General features: G+C 45.6%; 1 protein-coding gene across 1 annotated transcript in view; it reads right to left on the bottom strand.

The window, feature by feature from the left end:
• The window catches only part of LOC142570910 (endochitinase-like), a 30649-nt gene extending 9857 nt beyond the window's left edge, over window positions 1-20792 (bottom strand). The window contains exons 1-5 of the mRNA XM_075679209.1: window positions 20552-20792; window positions 10767-10981; window positions 7397-7681; window positions 6764-7017; window positions 1232-1335 (exon numbers count right to left, since the gene is read on the bottom strand). Coding sequence (XP_075535324.1) covers window positions 1232-1335; window positions 6764-7017; window positions 7397-7681; window positions 10767-10977 — 854 coding nt within the window. The 5' untranslated portion in view covers window positions 10978-10981; window positions 20552-20792. The remainder of the gene's footprint in view (window positions 1-1231; window positions 1336-6763; window positions 7018-7396; window positions 7682-10766; window positions 10982-20551) is intronic.

Genomic DNA, 20792 nt, shown 5'->3' with positions numbered 1-20792 from the left:
TCTGCACGCCTCACTTCTTTTTTGCATAATGAAACTAATTCATTCTCGTTAATTGTTTCATCACGAGTAGTGTCATCACATGCATCTGACTAACGTAGGTACGGCATTTCTAGAGCTGCACATTCTAGATACGATGACGTAAAATCACATGACGTCTACAGATTTGGCCTAAACACAAGGATCTACATCAGAAAAGCTTCGCGTCTACCAATTCCTACAGTACTTGGGACCTGCCATTTTTTTAGCTTTTTATGAAGCTCCGGTGAGGTTACCGCTGTAGCGTTCTGGTACACAGGTAGCTGGATGAAAATCTGTAATTTCTTGCCCTCATTAAAATAATAGGTAACTAATATTTCTCCCCTCCTAGGCGTAAAAAGAGAATGTGGCACTGTCTATAACACCACTTTCGGTTCTAAAAATTCTGGGGTTTAACGGGCCAAAACCACTTTCTGATTATGAGGCACGCCGTAGTGGAGGACTCCGGTAATTTCGACCACCTGGGGTTCCTTACACGGGTGTTTTCGCATTTGGTCCCGCGATCTCGTACTCAGTAGCCTATAGACACTGAGCAACCACGTACTTGATCCTAAATTTCTACTTGATGCCTGTTCACGTGCTTCCAGCTTTCGTTTTTTTTCGATTTGGCGCGTTCACTATGTGAGCCTCCTTTGGTGTGTGCGTCTTGCTGGCAGGTCTATCAACGATACCCTGTCGTCTACAGAACAAGCCTGTACAAAACAGACTATATGGAGGCGTGCACACAAGTCAATCCAGCGTGTAGGCTTCCTATCCGCTAGGCTGGAATATGGCTGTAAATGACCAATGCACGCTTTTCAAATTTAGTTTTTTCTACTCTGCTTTTAAATATAAAAAAACATTCCATAACGAGCCGCAATTGAATGACCAGCGTCGTGTCCAGCGAAAAGACATAAATTTCCGGGGGGACCGATGGCTGACTCCTGATCGAGTTCAGGCTTTGTTTCAACCCGTAAGAGGGGCTTAGAATGATAATCCCTGCTTCTGCTATCCCGAGCTCTAAAACGAACATGTATGACCTTCTTAAGGAACTGGCCCCCCAACGTTCAATGAATTGTGCAGTTGGTTTACACCGGCTCCTACGGCCCACCTCAGCGGGAAAAACGGTCGCGCCGCGTTAGAAAATTATCAACAGCGAGGTTCACAATAAACTGCATACGCGGAAGCATTCCGAAGCCTAAATTGTTATAGTTACCGGGCCAGTTCCCTCTTTTGCACATGGTCACACTTGGAATCGCGGCAGGCGGGAAGCTGCATCGTCAGCAGGACATCGTGGTCGGCTACCTCCAGCCGGAATTTCTGTCAGAACAAAACCAAGACGGGCATTATGTTTTGTGAAATAATTACATGACATTCAGAACAACTTCCACACTCGTTATCTCGCTGGTTTTTCATGAGTTTTAGCGTCCCATAGCAACACTGGGCCTGCTATAGAGGTGGTACCACATTGAAGGGTTTCGTGTTAATCTTGAAAACACGGGGTTCTTTAACATGTACCCAAATATAAGCAGACGAGTGTTTCTTTGTACTTCAGCCTCATTTAGGTGCGGGCGCAATTCCACCCGGCCATGACCTCGTACACAGCAGCAGGTCGGATCGCCCCGTAGACTTCAAAGCCTGGTGTGACATTACAAGGTGCATTTAAAGGCAGTAGCTGATGCCTACGAGCACGTTTACAATCGCAACAGCAATCTGAAGCATTCAGTAGCATGTTTATTATACTTCAATGAAAGCAGCTGCTGGCTGGAAAGAAGAAGCTAAGAAAACGGGGGTCCCACTCCCTTTTGCTACAGCAACGCACAAGAGCTAGGTTAATTGGTATAACAACTTAATGTTGCGGAAACATTACAATCTTGAATTGCTGCATGTAGTCAGTGTAAATGAGAGCAAGTGCTTAAGTTTTCAACCATTCCTTCCCACCTATAAGTGCAGGTTAACTTTTTTTTAGTCGTAAACGCACTAACTCGGTTTCCGCTATTGCATTCATAATACCATAACTTGTAATTCTTCATTGTACAAATATATTGGCGCCCACCTTACATCTTATCTTTCCTGGGCTACGGATGTTGCAGCCATCTCTATTAAAGCTTGCAATTCTCTCGGTTATCTGCATAGAAACTTTCGTCGCCCCATTTAATGGGAGGAAATTAGCATACCTGACCTAGGTTTGTCCGCAGCTAGAATTCGCTTCCTTCACGTGGTCACCATATCAAGAGTACCTCTTCAGCATGTTGGAAGCTGCTCAGAACAGCCAGATTCATCTCGCGTAACTGCGACCATCTTTCTAGCCTCGACTCAACAATTGTAACAGCGCAAACATGCATTCACAAACTGACAAGGACGAGACACAAGCGCTTGTGTCTCGTCCTTGTCACTATGTGAATGCATGTGTTTGCACTGTTGCAATCTTTAAGTCAAGTATGCTCCAACTCGTCCAGAAAGAAGTTTTAATCTTTCTAGCCCATTACCGGAATTTAAAAAAAAATACATTTTACTTCAGTGATTAGAAACTCGCCACGTGATCGCTCTTCTCTATCTGCTTCACAGGTACATTTACATCAATATATGTCACCGTCTGCCGATTCATGCGCCCGTGCGCACGTGACAATGCCTTCACAACACGCTCAGTTTTATGCAGATATATGATCAAACCCAGGCGTTTAACTCATCATCACTGCCTCGCGCCATTGCACATTGGAACAGTCTGCTGGACCACATTGGTTCCTTGTCAAACCGCCAAACGTTTTGTGATAACCTGAATAGGCTCTTTGAGAACATGGTATAATGATGTTCCACCGTACTATGTGTAACCTTTGTTTTGTTACCTTTTTACTGGGCGCTAACTTTTTTTCTGTTTTGCAGAAACTGTTACCCCTTACTCAGTGCCCTTCAATGGGCTTGTAAGCCATTGTAAATAAATAAACAAATAGGCTGTAGCATTTTTTTGACATAAAACATCTTTAAAATCGGTCAGAGGGGTTCGCTTGTTAAAACCGCATGTCATGAAAACGTGTAACAGCGTTAGCGCTCATGCCTTTGCAACCGTATTGGCCAGGCGTCATATTTTTGTATCGTTGTGTAGAGAAAACAATCCATTATTTGATCATTCATGTGTCGTGAGCACAAATGGCGCCGTTGTTGCGCGCGCATGACCCGACTGGAGCGAAATGGAGCCTACCCCTCGGCGTTCACAGCGGCATAGCTCGGCAGTGCGCATCTCGATTGCAGCGGAAGTGACCGCGTTCAAAAGACCTCAGTCATAGTAGGTATAATTCATCAAACTCGAACGTGTGCTCGTCAGGCGTTATAACATGTTCAAGTTTGAAAAGCTTTTGCCAGACGCGTGGTCGCGGTTATAGCCCCCACGCGTTCGACGCACAGGGTCCCTAAATGGCGTGAATAAACTCGGGCAGCAAGACAGAAGGATTCCGATTCACACCCGCCATATTTGACCACGGCGGGCGCACTACGAATTGAACGAGGGAACGATTGCAAGATTACATCGCAGAACCTCAACTAGCTGTTTCGTAAGTTAAACGCATAAGATTTTTAATGCGTGAATTGATGTCATGCGATTTATATTGTATCGGTGTGCAGAGGAAAGAAGTCATTATTGATCATTCATGTGTCGCGTGCAAAGATGACGCCCTTGTCGTGCGCACGTGACCAACTCGGAGATAGCCTCCCGCGTGGCGTTCAGAGAAGCGTAGTTCGGCAGTACGTTTGTGCAACCCAGTAGCAATGGTCGCATTTGAGAGAGCTCGCTATGCTGTAGTAGGCGTCTATTATCAAACTCAACTGGTGCTTTTCAGTAGCTGTAAGGCCTGCAATTGTGCACTCCGTTGCAGAAATTTCACGCTTGCTGTGCTATGGGCATCCAGTGTTCCACACGTATGGTGCAGATGGGGCGAGAAAAAACTACCATCTACGACCCCGGAAGGCTCGAGCGTCAAGGTGCAGTCTCGGGCACCACCAGTAGGGAGGCCATGTTTTTGTCCGAGAGGCCAAACACTCTCATCAATACAAACAGGTCCACTACGAAGAGTGAGAAAGCACGATTGCCAACTTAAACCGTAACATGCCATCTAGCTGTAACATAAGTTAGTCATGTAAGCGGTACCTCGTGTGCCTTGTATGTTTGGTTACGTCAATTCTGCACTCTATGCCCATACAGCGTCTGCTGTACGTCTGCCTGTACGTACCAGGCTGCTGCGGCGTCCCTGATTAAGCCTACCCAATTTTTTTCCTGTGCTTGCCTTATATTAAACAAACATTGCCTTGCCATTTTCTGACACCTGGCTGGTAAGTTAAATTTCGTTTAACGGCTTTCGCTAGTTGCGTATTCCGAGCGCTAAAAAAGCTAAAAAAAAAAGTTAAGTTCTTTCCGCCCTGCGAAGGTGGATGACCAGTGGAGCTGTAAACATCGTGGTAACCAAACTTGTGGTAAATACTTCATTGCATCACTCATTGTCACTTAGTAACGATGGTCACAATGGCTTTATGGTCGTTACGGTATACACTGATCGGCGTACTCGCAACTGCAGATACACTCTTTGAAAATGTCAAAACGACGCACGTACGCGGCTGGGCGGATCGTTGGGCCGGATCGGCGTGGCATCGCGAGCGACATGTCTGCAACGCGAAACACGTAAACCACTCCATTTTCGTCCCCGACATATCTACACTCAAATCCCCCACAACGATCGCAGGGGTGGTGTCACTGCAACTAATCCATGCAAAGTGACTAGCGATAACCCTTACGGGACTGTGAGCCGTATTTTTTGCTTGCTTACGCGGGTGTGAGTGCTTACGGGGGTATGATCCATTGATGATAATAGCGTTTTGTGCCTACACGAAACTTCTATGGTACCCTAGCCATATATAAAGGATAAAATTGCCGCATGACAGAGCCATCAAAGCGCATCGTTGCCGAGCGCTATAGGGCACACAAACTTGGACACATTGTCCCGGACAGCCGGCATGTGAAAAGAACACAACTCCATGTGTGAAATCGCCACCACATCATGTACTAAAAGCCGCGCTTCACTGCACGCGTTTTAGTGGCTCTTGGTCACACTCGTACAACCCCAGCACGATGTGGAGCGGCGAACTGAGCTGCGTACTTGTTCTCCCTCTGTACCATAATAGATGAGTAGCTTTAATCTACTTTGAGCAGGCACCGCCAGGTGGCATAATTAAGGGAAATATCGGCTAGTGTAGATAGATTTATCGATTCTCCTTTAAACTGCACCGCCACTTCGCTCCTGTCAATCGTATCAGCAGTCAACAAGCGGCAAGCGCTGCACTATCGCCTTTCAACGGAATTTATTCCTGGGGAGGGCGTCCGCGGACAGCACATCGTGCCTGGTCGAGATAGTTGTCAACGTCACTAAAAGCTTGACAGGGCTTTTGCACACGGGTTTTACTGGTTCCGCGAACGCCTCTTTTTGGTAGTAAACTTGGTTTCTTCGCGCGATTTAAAGTCACAAAGCACCACTGAGGCTATGAGAGGCCTCAGTGAAGTAGCCCACGTGATTTGGCTAGCTGCGTTTAATAAACACGAACACAAATCTCGTTCCAGCAGCGTCTTGCGGTGAGAACTCTAAAGTCCGACCGTGCACCCTTTTCGTTACGTCGTCATTCTCAGATCACCTCCTCAAACTCAGCTCCACTCAGGGGAAAACCTAATTTCAGGCAATCACCGGAATTCGAAAGAACAGACTGATGGGCTAGTTTGTGTTGCATTACATGAGGCGTACAGCAGACGGGGCACGACTACGAAAGAGAAAATGGTGCCACGGTGCCGCCAGTTTATCAACATTGTTACAATTTTGCCGTAAACGATCATGGAGGCATCCACCAGCATGTCCAATATATTCACAAGAAATAGAGTATAGAACACAACAGAGAAACGACGTGTCATTGTCTTATCTGTCGTTCCGCGATCTTCCGTTGGCACTACATCTCACGTAACCACCGGGTATCTAACTGATGGCCTTACAGAGACGGACGCGGAAACCGCTGAACTATACTGCGCAGCACTTTCGCGTGGCAATTTGTGCGGATTCTTCTGCAACACGAAGACTGCTAGACTGGTGGCGTGCGTGCATGCATCACCATAGCAGGCAATACATGCATATATGTTTTCAAAAGTAATAATAATAATAATAAGAAGAAGAGCCCGTGGTTGTCGCATTAAATGAATACAATACTCGAGACATCACCAACGTCTGCTCATAATTGCTCTTTTTCATTTTCTATTAAGCCCACCCCAATCGTTATGCGGTCACCGTAGCTGGGAATGAAACCCACGACGTGTCGCTCAGCTGCAGAGCGCCACTATCACTGAGAAACAGCGTGCTAAGTAGAAAAAAACGTTAACTGTAAATTTTCGCGTTGAATCCTTCGGGTTATTCGTTTGTATATACCCCCTCATTCACACTATGTACCAAGCTGCACAGCTAGCGACTCGTCGCTTCCTGCAAAAGTCGTTCGCTCACCGTAGCACCCATTTTTACAGCATTAAATACAGTTCGTCTAGAGGTGACATGCCACTTGCTTAAAATCAATTTTCCCTCGACCCACCGACCTACGGCAGATGACACAAAACCACCCAACAGGGCGCCGCTTTTGCACTAAAGCTTTAAAAAGTTCGCTTGCGGTTTAGCTGGGAACTTTCGGCCTCTCTTAAACGAGCAAGAAAGGCGATGACTTTCGCCGTGATCACCCTGACGAACTGTAAGACCCTGTCAGCGTCGTTCTTGCTGCAGCTAGAAGGGCCGGGTCCTTCGAGGTGAAAGTTGATGCCGTCCAGTCGCATTTCTCTTAGCAACATGTCGAGTTCCTTGATCAGCTTCTCCATGTCCTTGTCCGAGCGCAATCGGTTGAGCAAGCTGCTCCAGTGTGCCCCACCGCCGTAGCTGTAAAGAACCTTCAGATGTCGCGTTTTCCTTTTCATTGAGGCCAGCTTCCTCAGCAGAGCTGCATTAAGAAAAAAGCATAACGAGTGAAATCTTCGGTTTTCCTTACTGTGCAGCTTCATTATATTTATCTTTTTTAATAAGAGAAATTATGCCGAAGAATGAGAACGCACAAGTACGGTCATAAAATGTGTTTTAAATTTACCACCTGATAAGCGCCTTCACCTATCAGTGAACGTACGAGTGAGGGTGAGAGTAACATTTTGAAAGAGATAATAATGACCCAAAAATACAGGCAGCTTATGGAGTAAAATCTGGCTAGCTACCCCATAATGGGAAAATGGACTAAAGGGATTGAAAGACAAGAGGAAGCGAAAAGAAAAGCAATAACAGGAAAATGAAGGTGCGAATTAAGTAAAACGCAAATATGGCTCACTCACCCTTTTCCTCGTGCAGGCCCTTCTTACGAAATAATAGGTCTCCGGTCTTGTTGTCGGTTTCCAGGTAAGAGTACACGATGTGCGTGCACTTGTCCTTGGGTATGGTGCTCAGGGGGAAGCGCATGGCGCCGGTGTTCGTGAAGCCGTCCCCTCGTAAGAAGCACACCAGAGGCGCTTGCTTCGCACTGGAGCGGGTCCTATCGCGGAATTTCCGGTCACGCTCGAGCTTCACCTCCTCCTCACTACTGTCGTCCGCCATGTGCCATGGTTCTCCGGCGCCCCCGACTAGTACGGACGGAGAGAGATGACGGGAGCGGGATGGAAAAGGGGGGGGGGGGGGGGGGGGGCTTTGATAATGGCGGTAGTGTCCGAACAATCCAAATTTCGCATGCGCCTCGAGCGATCAGGAAGATTACGCTGTTGGGCCAGTTGGCGCACGAAAGTAAATAAGATCCTTGGGCAAGCCACACGACGATAGAACGTACACATATGCGCACATCTATGGAATACATGCACAAGTAGGCGAGGCCTGCAGTGTTTGTGAGCGTAACAACCCTTTTGTGGTCGCATGATTATCGGGAGAATCGTCTTATTTACTGGCACATCAGTTAATCAGTCAAATTACATAACTATAGAAGAAAGACTTCTAATATTCCAAATTCTAATTGAACGAGGTTATTTGAATTCCTTAGAGTATTTAGCTATCGCCGGATGGGAGGGAATCGCTATGGTAATTGCAGCCTGGCTACCATGAAGACAAGAAAAACAGAGTGAAATGATCTTTTTTATTGTAATATCAAATAAAAAGAAAAAGGGGAATGAACGTGAAAGAAAAGACAGCTTGCCGCCGCCGAGAGCTGAAATGACAACGTAACGCCTTCGATGAACTAGCATTTGAGCTACCTCGGTGGCTTTCCTCCCGTTTCTCGACTGTATGTGTGCATGAAGGACAAATTACCGCCGTCGTTCTTGCTTACGGTGACTTGCAATTATAGAAAATCTATTAAGTTTCCTTTTTGAGATGGCTCTCGCATGTGAAATGCGTCATATGCCAGTAACTGTATTCGGTACTATTCTCAGTAAGAATATCACGAAATGAAGCACGGGAAAGAGCTAAAAATTAATAAAAACAACAATAAGTAACAAGATGCAAAAGAGGCACTATATTTTAGACCTCGCTTTATTGTAAACTATGTGACCTCTTCGATACAGTATGTAGTGTAGGCCGTGCGGTAAGCTTAACCGTGAGCACTAGATTTGATATGACGTGCGTATACAGTACTGAGCTGTCATGGATGGCCTTGGCACTTCCATACGTATAACAAGTAGGCATAAAAAATGTATTCGACTCTTCTTTTTTTTTTTCTGTGAAAGGTCGTATCTGCTCAACTGAGGCCTTTCTTTATTGTTCGTCGACTATACAATCGACGCAAGCGGAAGCCAAAGAAATGATGGCCTGATCTCCCAATAGGAAAGTGCTGCGGATGCACGCGATACGGCAAACGGCGGAAAGAACGGAACAAAATATTAAGAAAACTAATGACATACGTACTGCGGTTTTCGCCTTTTAATCTTTTGTCCTGTTTTGACCCTGTCTGCTGTATTAGGCCGTCATACCAACAAGCCTCGCAAACAACCATATTGCAGTTCTTTTTTCTGCAGTTTACCGAAATTCTTCCTTCTGAGCTTCCCCCTTCAGTTTAACTCGGGGTAAACTTAGGCTTCCCTATTCGAATAGATGTGGAATGCAATAAATATTCGCAGTACACAAATTCTCAACAGATTCAGATCATTTTTGCTGCAGTTAGAGGGAAAAGGTAAGTTACAAAGACTCCGGTAAGCAGAATTGAAATTGGGGCCTCAAAGCCTTTTCCACAATAGCAGTGAATCAGCAACTTTGAAGAAAACTGAAGCGCAAAGTTTACAAATCCGTAATGCAGTATCATAAACGGATGCCTCCTGCAATTCCGTAAAACTGAATCTGTTAGAGCATGCTAAGTGGAAAAACTGAATATATGAGTCCACAGCTTCAGTGAAATTGTTCCCATGTTTTAAAAGAGCTTTGCAAGAGTCCTACTCACAAGTTACTAGTACACCTCAGGTCGCCGTATATGATGTAAATTTAGCACGCCTCGGTAGGTGGCCGGCTGTCCAGTGCAGCCACAGTCAGAGCAAAATATCCTTGGACATTGCTCACAATGGACGTCGGGATCGTTATAGAGGCAACCGCAGTACACCGCTGTTCGGTCCCATGGGACTAGTGGCCTTCGAGATAAGCTGTGAAAGTGACATATCGTGCTCCGTTTTCCGTTTCTACACTCGTCTTTCTCCCTTCACGTCTCCTTAAATCCCTTTACCCGGTGGCAGTGCAGAAAACGAGACTTTTTCTGATTAACCAGAAAAAAGAATCCGTTCCCGGCTAACTGGCTCTGGTTCTTTTTTTTATTCTCTCTCCGTCTTTTCTGTCCACTTCCAACGTCTCAATAGGTGCCGTCTACAAAACTGTGAGATCGTTCTAGGGCTGAGTCGCATAGTTGTAAACTCGAGACTCGAGTTTCTTCTTTTTTTAATTCAAACATTTTCTCTAATTTTTCTAATATGTGATGGGCCTAACTCTAAGGTGTCCTTCATATGGGTAGTAAATTTTACCTTACTCTTTTAAATGCAAGGCATAACAGTTTCTCCTTTCCAATTGTACTCAGATGCGAGCTCTTTGAGTAAATCTTCCATTTCCTGGCCAACCACAATGAAATTTGGGCCACATGAAAGGCCTATGTTCATCAAGTGTATATAGATCCGCAGCCTCGATGGTAAATTTTACTTTTAATATGCAAGTGGATATGTCAGAAAAGGCTGGCACAATAAATTATTTGTTATTCACATAGATATAAATTGAGCCTTCAAACATTTTAGGCCGCATGGCAAACTTTCAAATAAACACAAAGGCGTTATTTACCCCGAAATAGATTTTAAAAGTAATAACGCCGCCATTACCGCTCGCCGGAAGTAACGCATGACTCGGAAGGCGTGACTCCTCGGCATGGCCTCCGAGATTGCGGTGCCCAATCGGGCACCGCCTGTGGAACGCTCAAAATAATCTCTGAGGCAACGTGCCAGGGCTTTTGACATATCATCTGCTAACCACCAGGTGCGCGCGTTGTCGGTTTAGGTACTAGTTAAAGGCTGCTAATAAGAAGAGTACACATTTGTAAACACAAGAGTACACAGCCCCGCAGCTTTGTCGATGTAGCCTCAGTAGTAGACGCTATTCATGTATTTGTTAAATTATAACAAATTTAACGAAACTGAAACTTCCTTGCATTTAGCCTCCAAGTATATGTTGCATAGCCAGGGGACGACGTATACTTACCACCACCCGACCCACCAGTTCCGCTTGACCCGCCTTTCTTCCTGTTTCCGTCGTCAGGGCGATGCTTATGCCTGTCCCTGCACTTTCCTGCGCGACCAGCGCCTCTCACGTCTCTGCGCTCTACACCCGCGTGCCTCGCCGCCACGTTGTCCAGGTTCACAACGATTACAGCCATGACGATCGCCAGCCACGAAAGACGTAACGCTTCCATTTAGCTGCAGCGAAAGCGCAACAGGCAAACATTAATGCGCCAGGGCTAAGTGAGTGGCTCTCGTGCAAAACGCAACTGGTTAGTCCATACCTGCAAGTCGACAGGGATGTATGTTACCAATTTGACATAATGATCATCTGATGACGGATGCCTAAGTCTGACGCGTTAAAGCAATAGCGCCGTATACCCGGATGGTGCGAAGTAACGTGGAATTAAGTTAATATTTCGAGAGGTCAACTTCGGCAACTAAACATAATTTAAATGATGTGGGACGTTTCAAATTAATATGTAGCGTGGGACTTCCTAACCTAAAGCGCGCACAGCTCTCAAAAAGAAAGACGACGAAAAACGTCGCCGCCCAAGCACTCCGTGCATATGGTTAACCAACGCAGTTGAAACGTGCGCCTGGTGCTTATCACTGGTTTAATCCCGATGGTTCAATAAAGAACGGCTTGGTAGACTGCCGGATCCTCGCTCCGCCGTGGCTGTTCGCGCTCGGCTACACAGCCTATTCTTTTGCCCAGGCTCGAAAGCTGCCTGCTCCTGAGAAGTATGCAGGACACGTGGCCTACCCATTTCGGAGCCGGATACAAACTGCAGCGCGCGCGCGGGCGCTCGGTTGCGACGGAGAGCAGCGACGTCACTACTGGTGCAGCTAATCGAATGTCACCTAGATATTACAAGGCCTTTTCACTCCGATCCATGACGCCATGTTACCTGGCCCGACTGCCATAGAATCTAATGGGGATGCCCCGAGTAAGCAACTGTGATTTTGACGTCACCGCTTTCATCACGCCAGCCTTGTCAATGGAAATTTTGGACCAGGTAACGTGACGTCACTGATCGGAGTAAACAGGCCTTGTGCTATCTAGGTGGTGTTGGCTAATCGCGCGCCTTTCTTTCTCTTCTTTTTCGCGCATGCACATGGGGTTACACCGGAGGAGCTTTCGGCGTACATGTGACCAAGAGAAGGACGGACGGACGGAGGAATCGGCTAGCCATATACAGGTTGGCTGTAGAAGTGACACAAGGCGCACGCGCTGAGCGTTTCAAAAGGCTGGCTGGCTTTTTAACGATACAAGTATAGATGCGATCGAGAGCTCACTATGCTCTTGAGCCTTCACAGCATCTCGCGATCTATGATGGCAGTTCAAGAACGCTGACCAATGTTGACGTGGATGTGCAACCGACAAGGTTATACTTCAATGAAAACATCGGCAGAATTGTAGCTGTGCGTCAATTAACTCTTGGGAGCCCAATGGCTCCCAAGAAAGGCAATAACGAAAAAAAAGCGATCGTAGCCTGATAGTCAAAGTACCCGGGCTTGTGCTCGATGGGAGAAGTTCGTTTCCACCGCCGGTCATACATTATTTTAACTCCCCGTGTCGCTGAAAATCCGGCGTCGGCGTACCTTGGCGACCATCGTTTCGGCAAAAATCATCCCGAACCACGCACACCCAACCACGCATGCCAAACCACGCAGACCCTCCTCGTAGGGCAATGAGGTTACTGAACTAATTAAATTTCGCAAAGTAAAATACATCAGAAAAATCCTGAAATACGACATACACACAACCTACAGACATGATAGCTTCATATTGTAATTTGAATATACGAAAAAACATAATTATGTTACGCGGAAAGTCAAACAGACCCTTTGTCCAGCGTTGCTACCATTCATAGACCGGCCGCGGCATCCGCGATCTGCCCGCGCGCCGGCGCGCAAGGAACCAGGCGGCGCGCCTCGTTCCTCGCGAAACCTGCAGCTGGTGCTCGCCTCCGTCGTACCGCGGCCCACGCTAGCAGCCGCGTTTCTACCCGAAAGCTCGGCTTCGTGCATAGCGTTCCGCGCCAGCGTTTCCCGGTAAACATTACCATTACATAAGATACAGTTGCCGGCAAGCGTGAGGAGCAGTTAGGGACATTGTGGTCAGGGATCTTTGAATGCTGTCGCGTTCCACTCTTAAAGGCGAAGCTTAGGCGTCCTCCAATTCTCCTTTTTATTAAAGTAAGGAGACACATGAGCCTACCTCCCTAGCTAGCTACCTACCCCTATATGCCAGAAATTAGGCAAAGAAATCCTTCGCAGTCAAAATCGGCGCATCCCTCGCATATGTGAGAATCGCTTAAAAGCGTAGCTTTCTTTTATATTTACTGAAATGACTTCACTAAACTTTTTCTTCACTTCTATTTAGCAAAACGCCCTTAGCGCAATAATGCACGCTGCAGACTGATTTTTCTTCCCTTGAGGCTTCTGAACAGCTACTTCGGTTCCCAACTCCTTCTTCAGTTCTTGTAGCCGACGTCTTCAATTATCTGTTGCCGACTTTTGCACATCTCCGTAGATCAACACTCCCTATTCAATCAGTGTTCTGGCCCCATTTGGTCGCTTTAATACTTTCGCCGCACTCAGCTGTTTTTGAGGCCCACTTTTTCCTTTCTCTGTGGCCGACGTCTTCAATTTTCTGCAGCCGACTCCTTCACGTCTTGAGTGTTGTAGTGCTTCTCTATTCGGGCACCTACCCAGTAGAACATATTCAAAGGGGTGGGGGTGCGGGAGTTAGCTAAAGAATGTTGACATATCTATTCTCTTATGCCCATGTCGCGAATGGGGAAAAAAAGCTCGACGATTTCCACTTGACCGTGCAGCGACAAGTAGGGCATGACTATTTCAAGAGGAACGAAATACCCACTGTGCTACAGCTTGCCTCTCACTTAAACGATCATGAAACGATGCCTTTAACTTCACTGGTAACAATGCATCACATGCTCATGAAGACAGCTTTTCTTTTTAAGAAACGGTCCCGCAACGCCCTTCTTATTGAGACTACACTAACATAATTAAGTGGCTGGCCTCAAGAACTGGCGGCAAATTGAAAAATTGCGGCGTCAACGTGTGCCCATTCTCATACCTTCACGAAACGAGGGTTAACGTAGGACAAAGGACAGATAAGGTGTGGGTCGACGAGAGGGGGAAAACAGCTGAAGAAGCAAAGAGGATTGGTCTCTCAGTTGGCCTGCAGAGCCCAAACTGTGGATCATTTGAAACCGTAGAGCATATCCTGTTCGAGTGTCGAGCGTATGCCGAAGAGCCTGCGTTCTGTGAACATTGCATGCATTCGCTTACACAGAGACCTTTGTCATTTGGCTGTGTCTCAGGCCCTTTATCCTGCCTCACAGAACAGAGGCGTGCAATGAACTTTTTATTCACATACTTAGAAAATATTGGCCAATTCTAGACACTTTAGTTCTGCTCTGTCACCCTCATGCACATTTCACGCAGCGAATTCTGTCACCTCATTGTAGGACGGTGCATACACCGAAGGACTTTAAAATAGCACGCCGCAGCCCATGAGTCAGAAAACTCGGTACCAAATTTTTTTCCTTATTCTTCTTTTGCACCTCTCTCATTCTCTTTTTCTCTCCCCAATTCCCTTTCCCACGCAGAGTAGCATGTCAGCGATGTCTTCCTGCGGTGGTGGCGTAGAGGTAGAACACCCGCCTCGCGTGCAACAGGTCCGTGGTTCGAATCCCGGTGCCGGCATTTTTCCACCGGATTTTAAAAAGAAATCCGCGTGTTGATAAAATTGCACGAACAGGCCTGGAGTGTGGCCTGATCCCGGTGACCAGAACCGGTAACGCACTCCCTCACCAGAGCAGGATTGGCCACCCTGGTGCAGTACTTGGCCACAACCTCCTATGAACACAACAATCAAACCCCGGCCCTCAGTCCCCAGCAGCTGCGAAGCAACTGACCACGGCGGCGGTCAGACCTGCGACGCAGCAGAGGGTGCTAAGAATCACTGGCTCCGGACAGGCCGCCATTGAAATATGAACCTGGCAACGTTTAACGCTAGAACGTTATCTAGCCAGGCGAGTCTAGCAGTGCTATTGGAGGAATTAGAGGGCAGTAAATGGGATATAATAGGGCTCAGTGAAGTTAGGAGGCCAAAAGAAGCATATACAGTGCTAAATAGCGGGCACGTCCTGTGCTACCGGGGCTTAGCGGAGAGAAGAGAACTAGGAGTCGGATTCCTGGTTAATAAGAATATAGCTGGTAACATACAGGAATTCTATAGCATGAACGAGAGGGTGGCGGGTGTTGTTGTGAAACTTAATAAGAGGTACAAAATGAAGATTGTACAGGTCTACGCCCCTACATCGAGTCATGATGACCAGGAAGTCGAAAGCTTCTATGAAGACGTGGAATCGGCGATGGGCAGAGTGAAAACTAAATACACTATACTAATGGGCGACTTTAATGCCAAGGTAGGCAAGAAGCAGGCTGGAGACAAGGCAGTGGGTGAATATGGCATAGGCACTAGGAATAGCAGGGGAGAGTTATTAGTAGAGTTTGCGGAACAGAATAATATGAGGATAATGAATACCTTCTTCCGCAAGCGGGATAGCCGAAAGTGGACGTGGAGGAGCCCGAACGGCGAGACTAGAAATGAAATAGACTTCATACTCTGCGCTAAACCTGGCATCATACAAGATGTGGACGTGCTCGGCAAGGTGCGCTGCAGTGACCACAGGATGGTAAGAACTCGAATTAGTCTAGACCTGAGGAGGGAACGGAAGAAACTGGTACATAAGAATCCGATCAATGAGTTAGCGGTAAGAGGGAAAATAGAGGAATTCCAGATCAAGCTACAGAACAGGTATTCAGCTTTAACTCAGGAAGAGGACCTTAGTGTTGAAGCAATAAACGACAATCTTGTGGGCATCATTAAGGAGTGTGCAATGGAAGTCGGTGGTAACTCCGTTAGGCAGGATTCCAGCAAACTATCGCAGGAGACGAAACATCTGATCAAGAAACGCCAATGTATGAAAGCATCTAACCCTACAGCTACAATAGAACTTGCAGAACTTTCGAAGTTAATCAACAAGCGTAAGACAGCTGACATAAGGAAGTATAATATGGATAGAATTGAACATGCTCTCAGGAACGGAGGAAGCCTAAAAACAGTGAAGAAGAAATAGGAATTGGCAAGAATGAGATGTATGCGCTAAGAGACAAAGCCGGCAATATCATTACTAATATGGATGAGATAGTTCAAGTGGCTGAGGAGTTCTATAGAGATTTATACAGTACCAGTGGCATCCACGACGATAATGGAAGAGAAAATAGTCTAGAGGAATTCGAAATCCCGAAGGTAACGCCGGAAGAAGTAAAGAAAGCCTTAGGAGATATGCAAAGGGGGAAGGCAGCTGGGGAGGATCAGGTAACAGCAGATTTGTTGAAGGATGGTGGACAGATTGTTCTAGAGAAACTGGCCACCCTGTATACGCAATGCCTCATGACCTCGAGCGTACCGGAATCTTGGAAGAACGCTAACATAATCCTAATCCATAAGAAAGGAAACGCCAAAGACTTGAAAAATTATAGACCGATCAGCTTACTGTCCGTTGCCTACAAAGTATTTACTAAGGTAATTGCAAATAGAATCAGGAACACCTTAGACTTCTGTCAACCAAAGGACCAGGCAGGATTCCGTAAAGGCTACTCAGCAATAGACCATATTCACACTATCAATCAAGTGATAGAGAAATGTGCAGAATATAACCAACCCTTATATATAGCTTTCATTGATTACGAGAAAGCGTTTGATTCAGTCGAAACCTCAGCAGTCATGGAGGCATTACGGAATCAGGGTGTAGATGAGCCATATGTAAAAATACTGGAAGATATCTATAGCGGCTCCACAGCCACGGTAGTCCTCCATAAAGCAAGCAACAAAATCCCAATAAAGAAAGGCGTCAGGCAGGGAGATACGATATCTCCAATGCTATTCACAGCATGTTTACAGGAGGTATTCAGAGACCTGGATTGGGAAGAATTGGGGATAAAAGTTAATGGAGAATACCTTAGTAACTTGCGATTCGCTTATGATTTTGCCTTGCTTAGTAACTCAGGGGACCAATTGCAATGCATGCTCACTGATCTGGAGAGGCAAAGCAGAAGAGTGGGTCTAAAAATTAATATGCAGAAAACTAAAGTAATGCTTAACAGTCTCGGGAGAGAACAGCAATTTACAATAGGCAGCGAGGCACTGGAAGTCGTAAGGGAATACATCTACTTAGGGCAGGTAGTGACGGCGGATCCGGATCATGAGACGGAAATAATCAGAAGAATAAGAATGGGCTGGGGTGCGTTTGGCAGGCATTCCCAAATCATGAACAGCAGGTTGCCATTATCCCTCAAGAGAAAAGTATATAATAGCTGTGTCTTACCAGTACTCACCTACGGGGCAGAAACCTGGAGGCTTACTAAAAGGGTTCTACTCAAATTGAGGACGACACAACGAGCTATGGAAAGAAGAATGATAGGTGTAACGTTAAGGGATAAGAAAAGAGCAGATTGGGTGAGGGAACAAACGCGAGTTAATGACATCTTAGTTGAAATCAAGAAAAAGAAATGGGCATGGGCAGGACATGTAATGAGGAGGGAAGATAACCGATGGTCATTAAGGGTTACGGACTGGATCCCAAGGGAAGGGAAGCGTCGCAGGGGGCGGCAGAAAGTTAGGTGGGCGGATGAGATTAAGAAGTTTGCAGGGACGGCATGGCCACAATTAGTACATGACCGGGGTTGTTGGAGAAGTATGGGAGAGGCCTTTGCCCTGCAGTGGGCGTAACCAGGCTGATGATGATGATGCTGATGATGATGATGATGATGATGATGTCTTCCTGCAAAATCTCTCTCTTTCTTTCCCTCTCTCTCTCTCTCTCTCTCTCTCTCTCTCTCTCTCTCTCTGCAGAGCCCAGGTAGTAAGGGTGTCCGATTGATTGCAACGCACTGCGGGAACACTAATGGTTTTGCGTAAAGTGCCAGGGAAAAATTTCAAGCGAGAAAGGGCACAGAGCGTTACCACGGAGAGATGGACTGGCTCCACTATGAAAAGTGGTTCCAAGAAACACTACTACTACGCCTTCTCTAGGACATTGTGATAGTCCTGGACAATTTGCTGTACTACACGGTGCAGCAAGAACAAGTTCCCCGCATGAGTAGCCTTAAAAAAGAAATGCAGGCGCCTATTTCACAATATGGGTTTTCTTGGAAAAACGATGTGGTAAAGGCAGAGTTTTTGAATCTTATTGAGGCTATAAAAGTTGATGGCAAGACATACCATGTAGACTTTATTGCTGCTGCTGCTGGACACCTCGTTTCAAGGTTACCATCATATCACTGCCAGCTCAACTCCATATAGAGGGTGCGGAGTGACATGAAGCGTTATGTGGCTTCTGCGAACCGCGTATTCAAAATGCAAGAGCTGAAGGAGCATGTTGCAGATGCCATAGCACGAGCAAGTCCACAGAAGTGAAAGAACAATGTAAAACATGTCATTGAAGAAGAATGGAATATGTGATAAAGGGACCACATTATTGACGTCATTTTGGACAAGCAACAACCAGTCATAGTCAGACTAGGAAAGGACACAGCAACTTCTGACGAGGAGACCAGTATGTACGATTTTACGTCTCTCAAGTAGCCAAGACATGGTTCCTGAATCACGAGAGGGACTTCCGTGATTGGTCGTCTTTCAGGGAGCAGCTTCGGCGGATTTTTGGCACACCCACGGTTCGTTCGGAAGTTTGTGTGTCAGCGACTCCCCTAACTTTAGACACCTCTACTGGAACATTGTGTTGTTTGCCCTTTTCCTCACCCCCAGTGTAGGGTAGCAAACCGGGTGCTCGTCTGGTTGACCTCACCCCCTTTCCTGTCCTTGATCTCTCTCTCTTGCCAGTCACGCATTAGACTTTAGAACATGATTCATTTATTTTTCCTAAACACGCAAAATGGCCATGCGGCTAGCCGCTCGAGGCATTTTGCGTGTATTCATGGGATTCTTTCACGCTCGGAAAACTATTTTTATGAAGCACGTACAGAGCAACAGAAAGCTGTATCTGTAGTTTGTCATGTAACTCTACAATTTTCTAATTGATACTTTTCATCTAATTATAATATTGGAGAAGTTGATTAATTATTTAAAATAGTTATCTAATTAGGTGCAATAAAAGAAATTGAATATCTCGAAGCAACGGCAAACAACATTACATTGGTTCTGTCCAGCTACGTGACATTTGCATATTTTTCTTGTTTGGCTTAAGTTACGCGGGACAACCTGCATAAACTATTACGCCACGGACGCACGCTTCGGTAAGCGGCATAGAACGCACCTTCTCGCTGGCAAGCCAGTGTTTTGACAGCCTTGGCACCTATCGATTTGGCCACCCCAACAGGCGTTACCGCTGGAATTAGTCGCGATTATGTGTGTTCGCTGAGTCTTGTAGCCGTCTGCATTTCGACAAGTATACAGGGCTTTGGAATTCGGGCCCATTAAGGCAGACCTAGCTTAATACACAAACAAGGTGCTCTTGAATACTTCTACTTATATTTATTCCTCTAAAACCACACTTCTTATACACACACACATGGTTGACGAGCCAATCACAAGTGTCAACAGGAGTTGAGCCTGGCTTTTTTTGATTTTACGAACTGCTTCCTCGTACTGGAACGTCTTCGTGAATAAGACCAACATATCTCTTATATATATATATATATATATATATATATATATATATATATATATATATATATATATATATATATATATATATATATATGTAAAATGTATAGATGTAAAATCTATATATGTAGAGCTTTCCTGGTGGAGATCAAGAGTCCGTTATGCACATTTACGATCAAATAACTTGAGCGCTTCTTCAGAAGAATAAGTGGATTGTTCGTTTAACGTTAGGAATATGGTATTAAACACTAAAAAAACTTGCCAAATAACTAAAGAAAGTAAGGTACTGGAGGTAATGGGATATTTGCTTGCTTACTACACGTAATTGACGTCAAAACGAAGGCAAGATGCGTGAATAACGGCGATTACTACCAGAAAGCAACAATCAACAAATTTTGAGTTCCCAGTTTTATTGGAAACTGGAAACTCTCATTGAATATATGTAGTTAAAGGAGTCCGGAAAAAGTGTTAAGCGACATTCTGCAAACGACAATATCTACAGTGTTTTCTAACCCCATCCGTATCATAATCCTAATAAAATTGACTGCAGAAAAGCTCCCACAAGACCACCATTTTCCAATGTTTCTTATGCGTGATTTATGCTACGAGTAAGAACCAATACTACTGAAGATAGATTAATCAAATATTACTAGCTTGTACATTATTACGCACAGAAAAACAGACGTTGTTCGCAGATTACATTGTGGAACAAGTTCGCGAGTTGTAGTAGTAGTTCTTTTTGACTAAATGCATGTAACAATGTTGCAGAACATTCCATTTCTTTATCTTGATATTCCATTATTACACTAAGCACATGGAACAGTCTAATAATTCATGCTGTGTTGTTACAATATTCAATTATATTTCAAAACCTAAGGAATTTTATTTATGGAGGCTTTTCGAAGAAACTTAATGTATACAAGCAAATAGTGCTAAAACATATTACCCACAAGCTTACTTGAAGCATGGTTTTCTTTCCCTTATTTTCTGAAATCCCTTTAATGTAAGTTTTGTACATCTCTTGGTGCTTCGCAGGTACTCACAGTTGTGAAACGAATTCCTTCCGGCTGGATTCCTGCTGCCGTGAACCAATATTTGAATGAGTGGTGGGTTACGGGCTGCGTGGAGGGGGAGTTGTGATATGGACAACGGCGACTCCAAGGCTTCGCCTCTGTTGTCCAAACTTACTAGAAGGAGAGCCAATGCATTTGGAAACCACGAAGTGCTATTGAAGGTGCGATCACGCAACACGGCTTCCCCCTGAGACAAGCAGCAGCGCCAGCA

Source organism: Dermacentor variabilis, chromosome 2 (genome assembly GCF_050947875.1).
Source record: "Dermacentor variabilis isolate Ectoservices chromosome 2, ASM5094787v1, whole genome shotgun sequence".
Lineage (NCBI taxonomy): Eukaryota > Metazoa > Arthropoda > Arachnida > Ixodida > Ixodidae > Dermacentor > Dermacentor variabilis.
The sequence above is the reverse complement of the archived record's forward strand: the minus strand, read 5'-3'. Positions and strand labels throughout refer to the sequence as shown.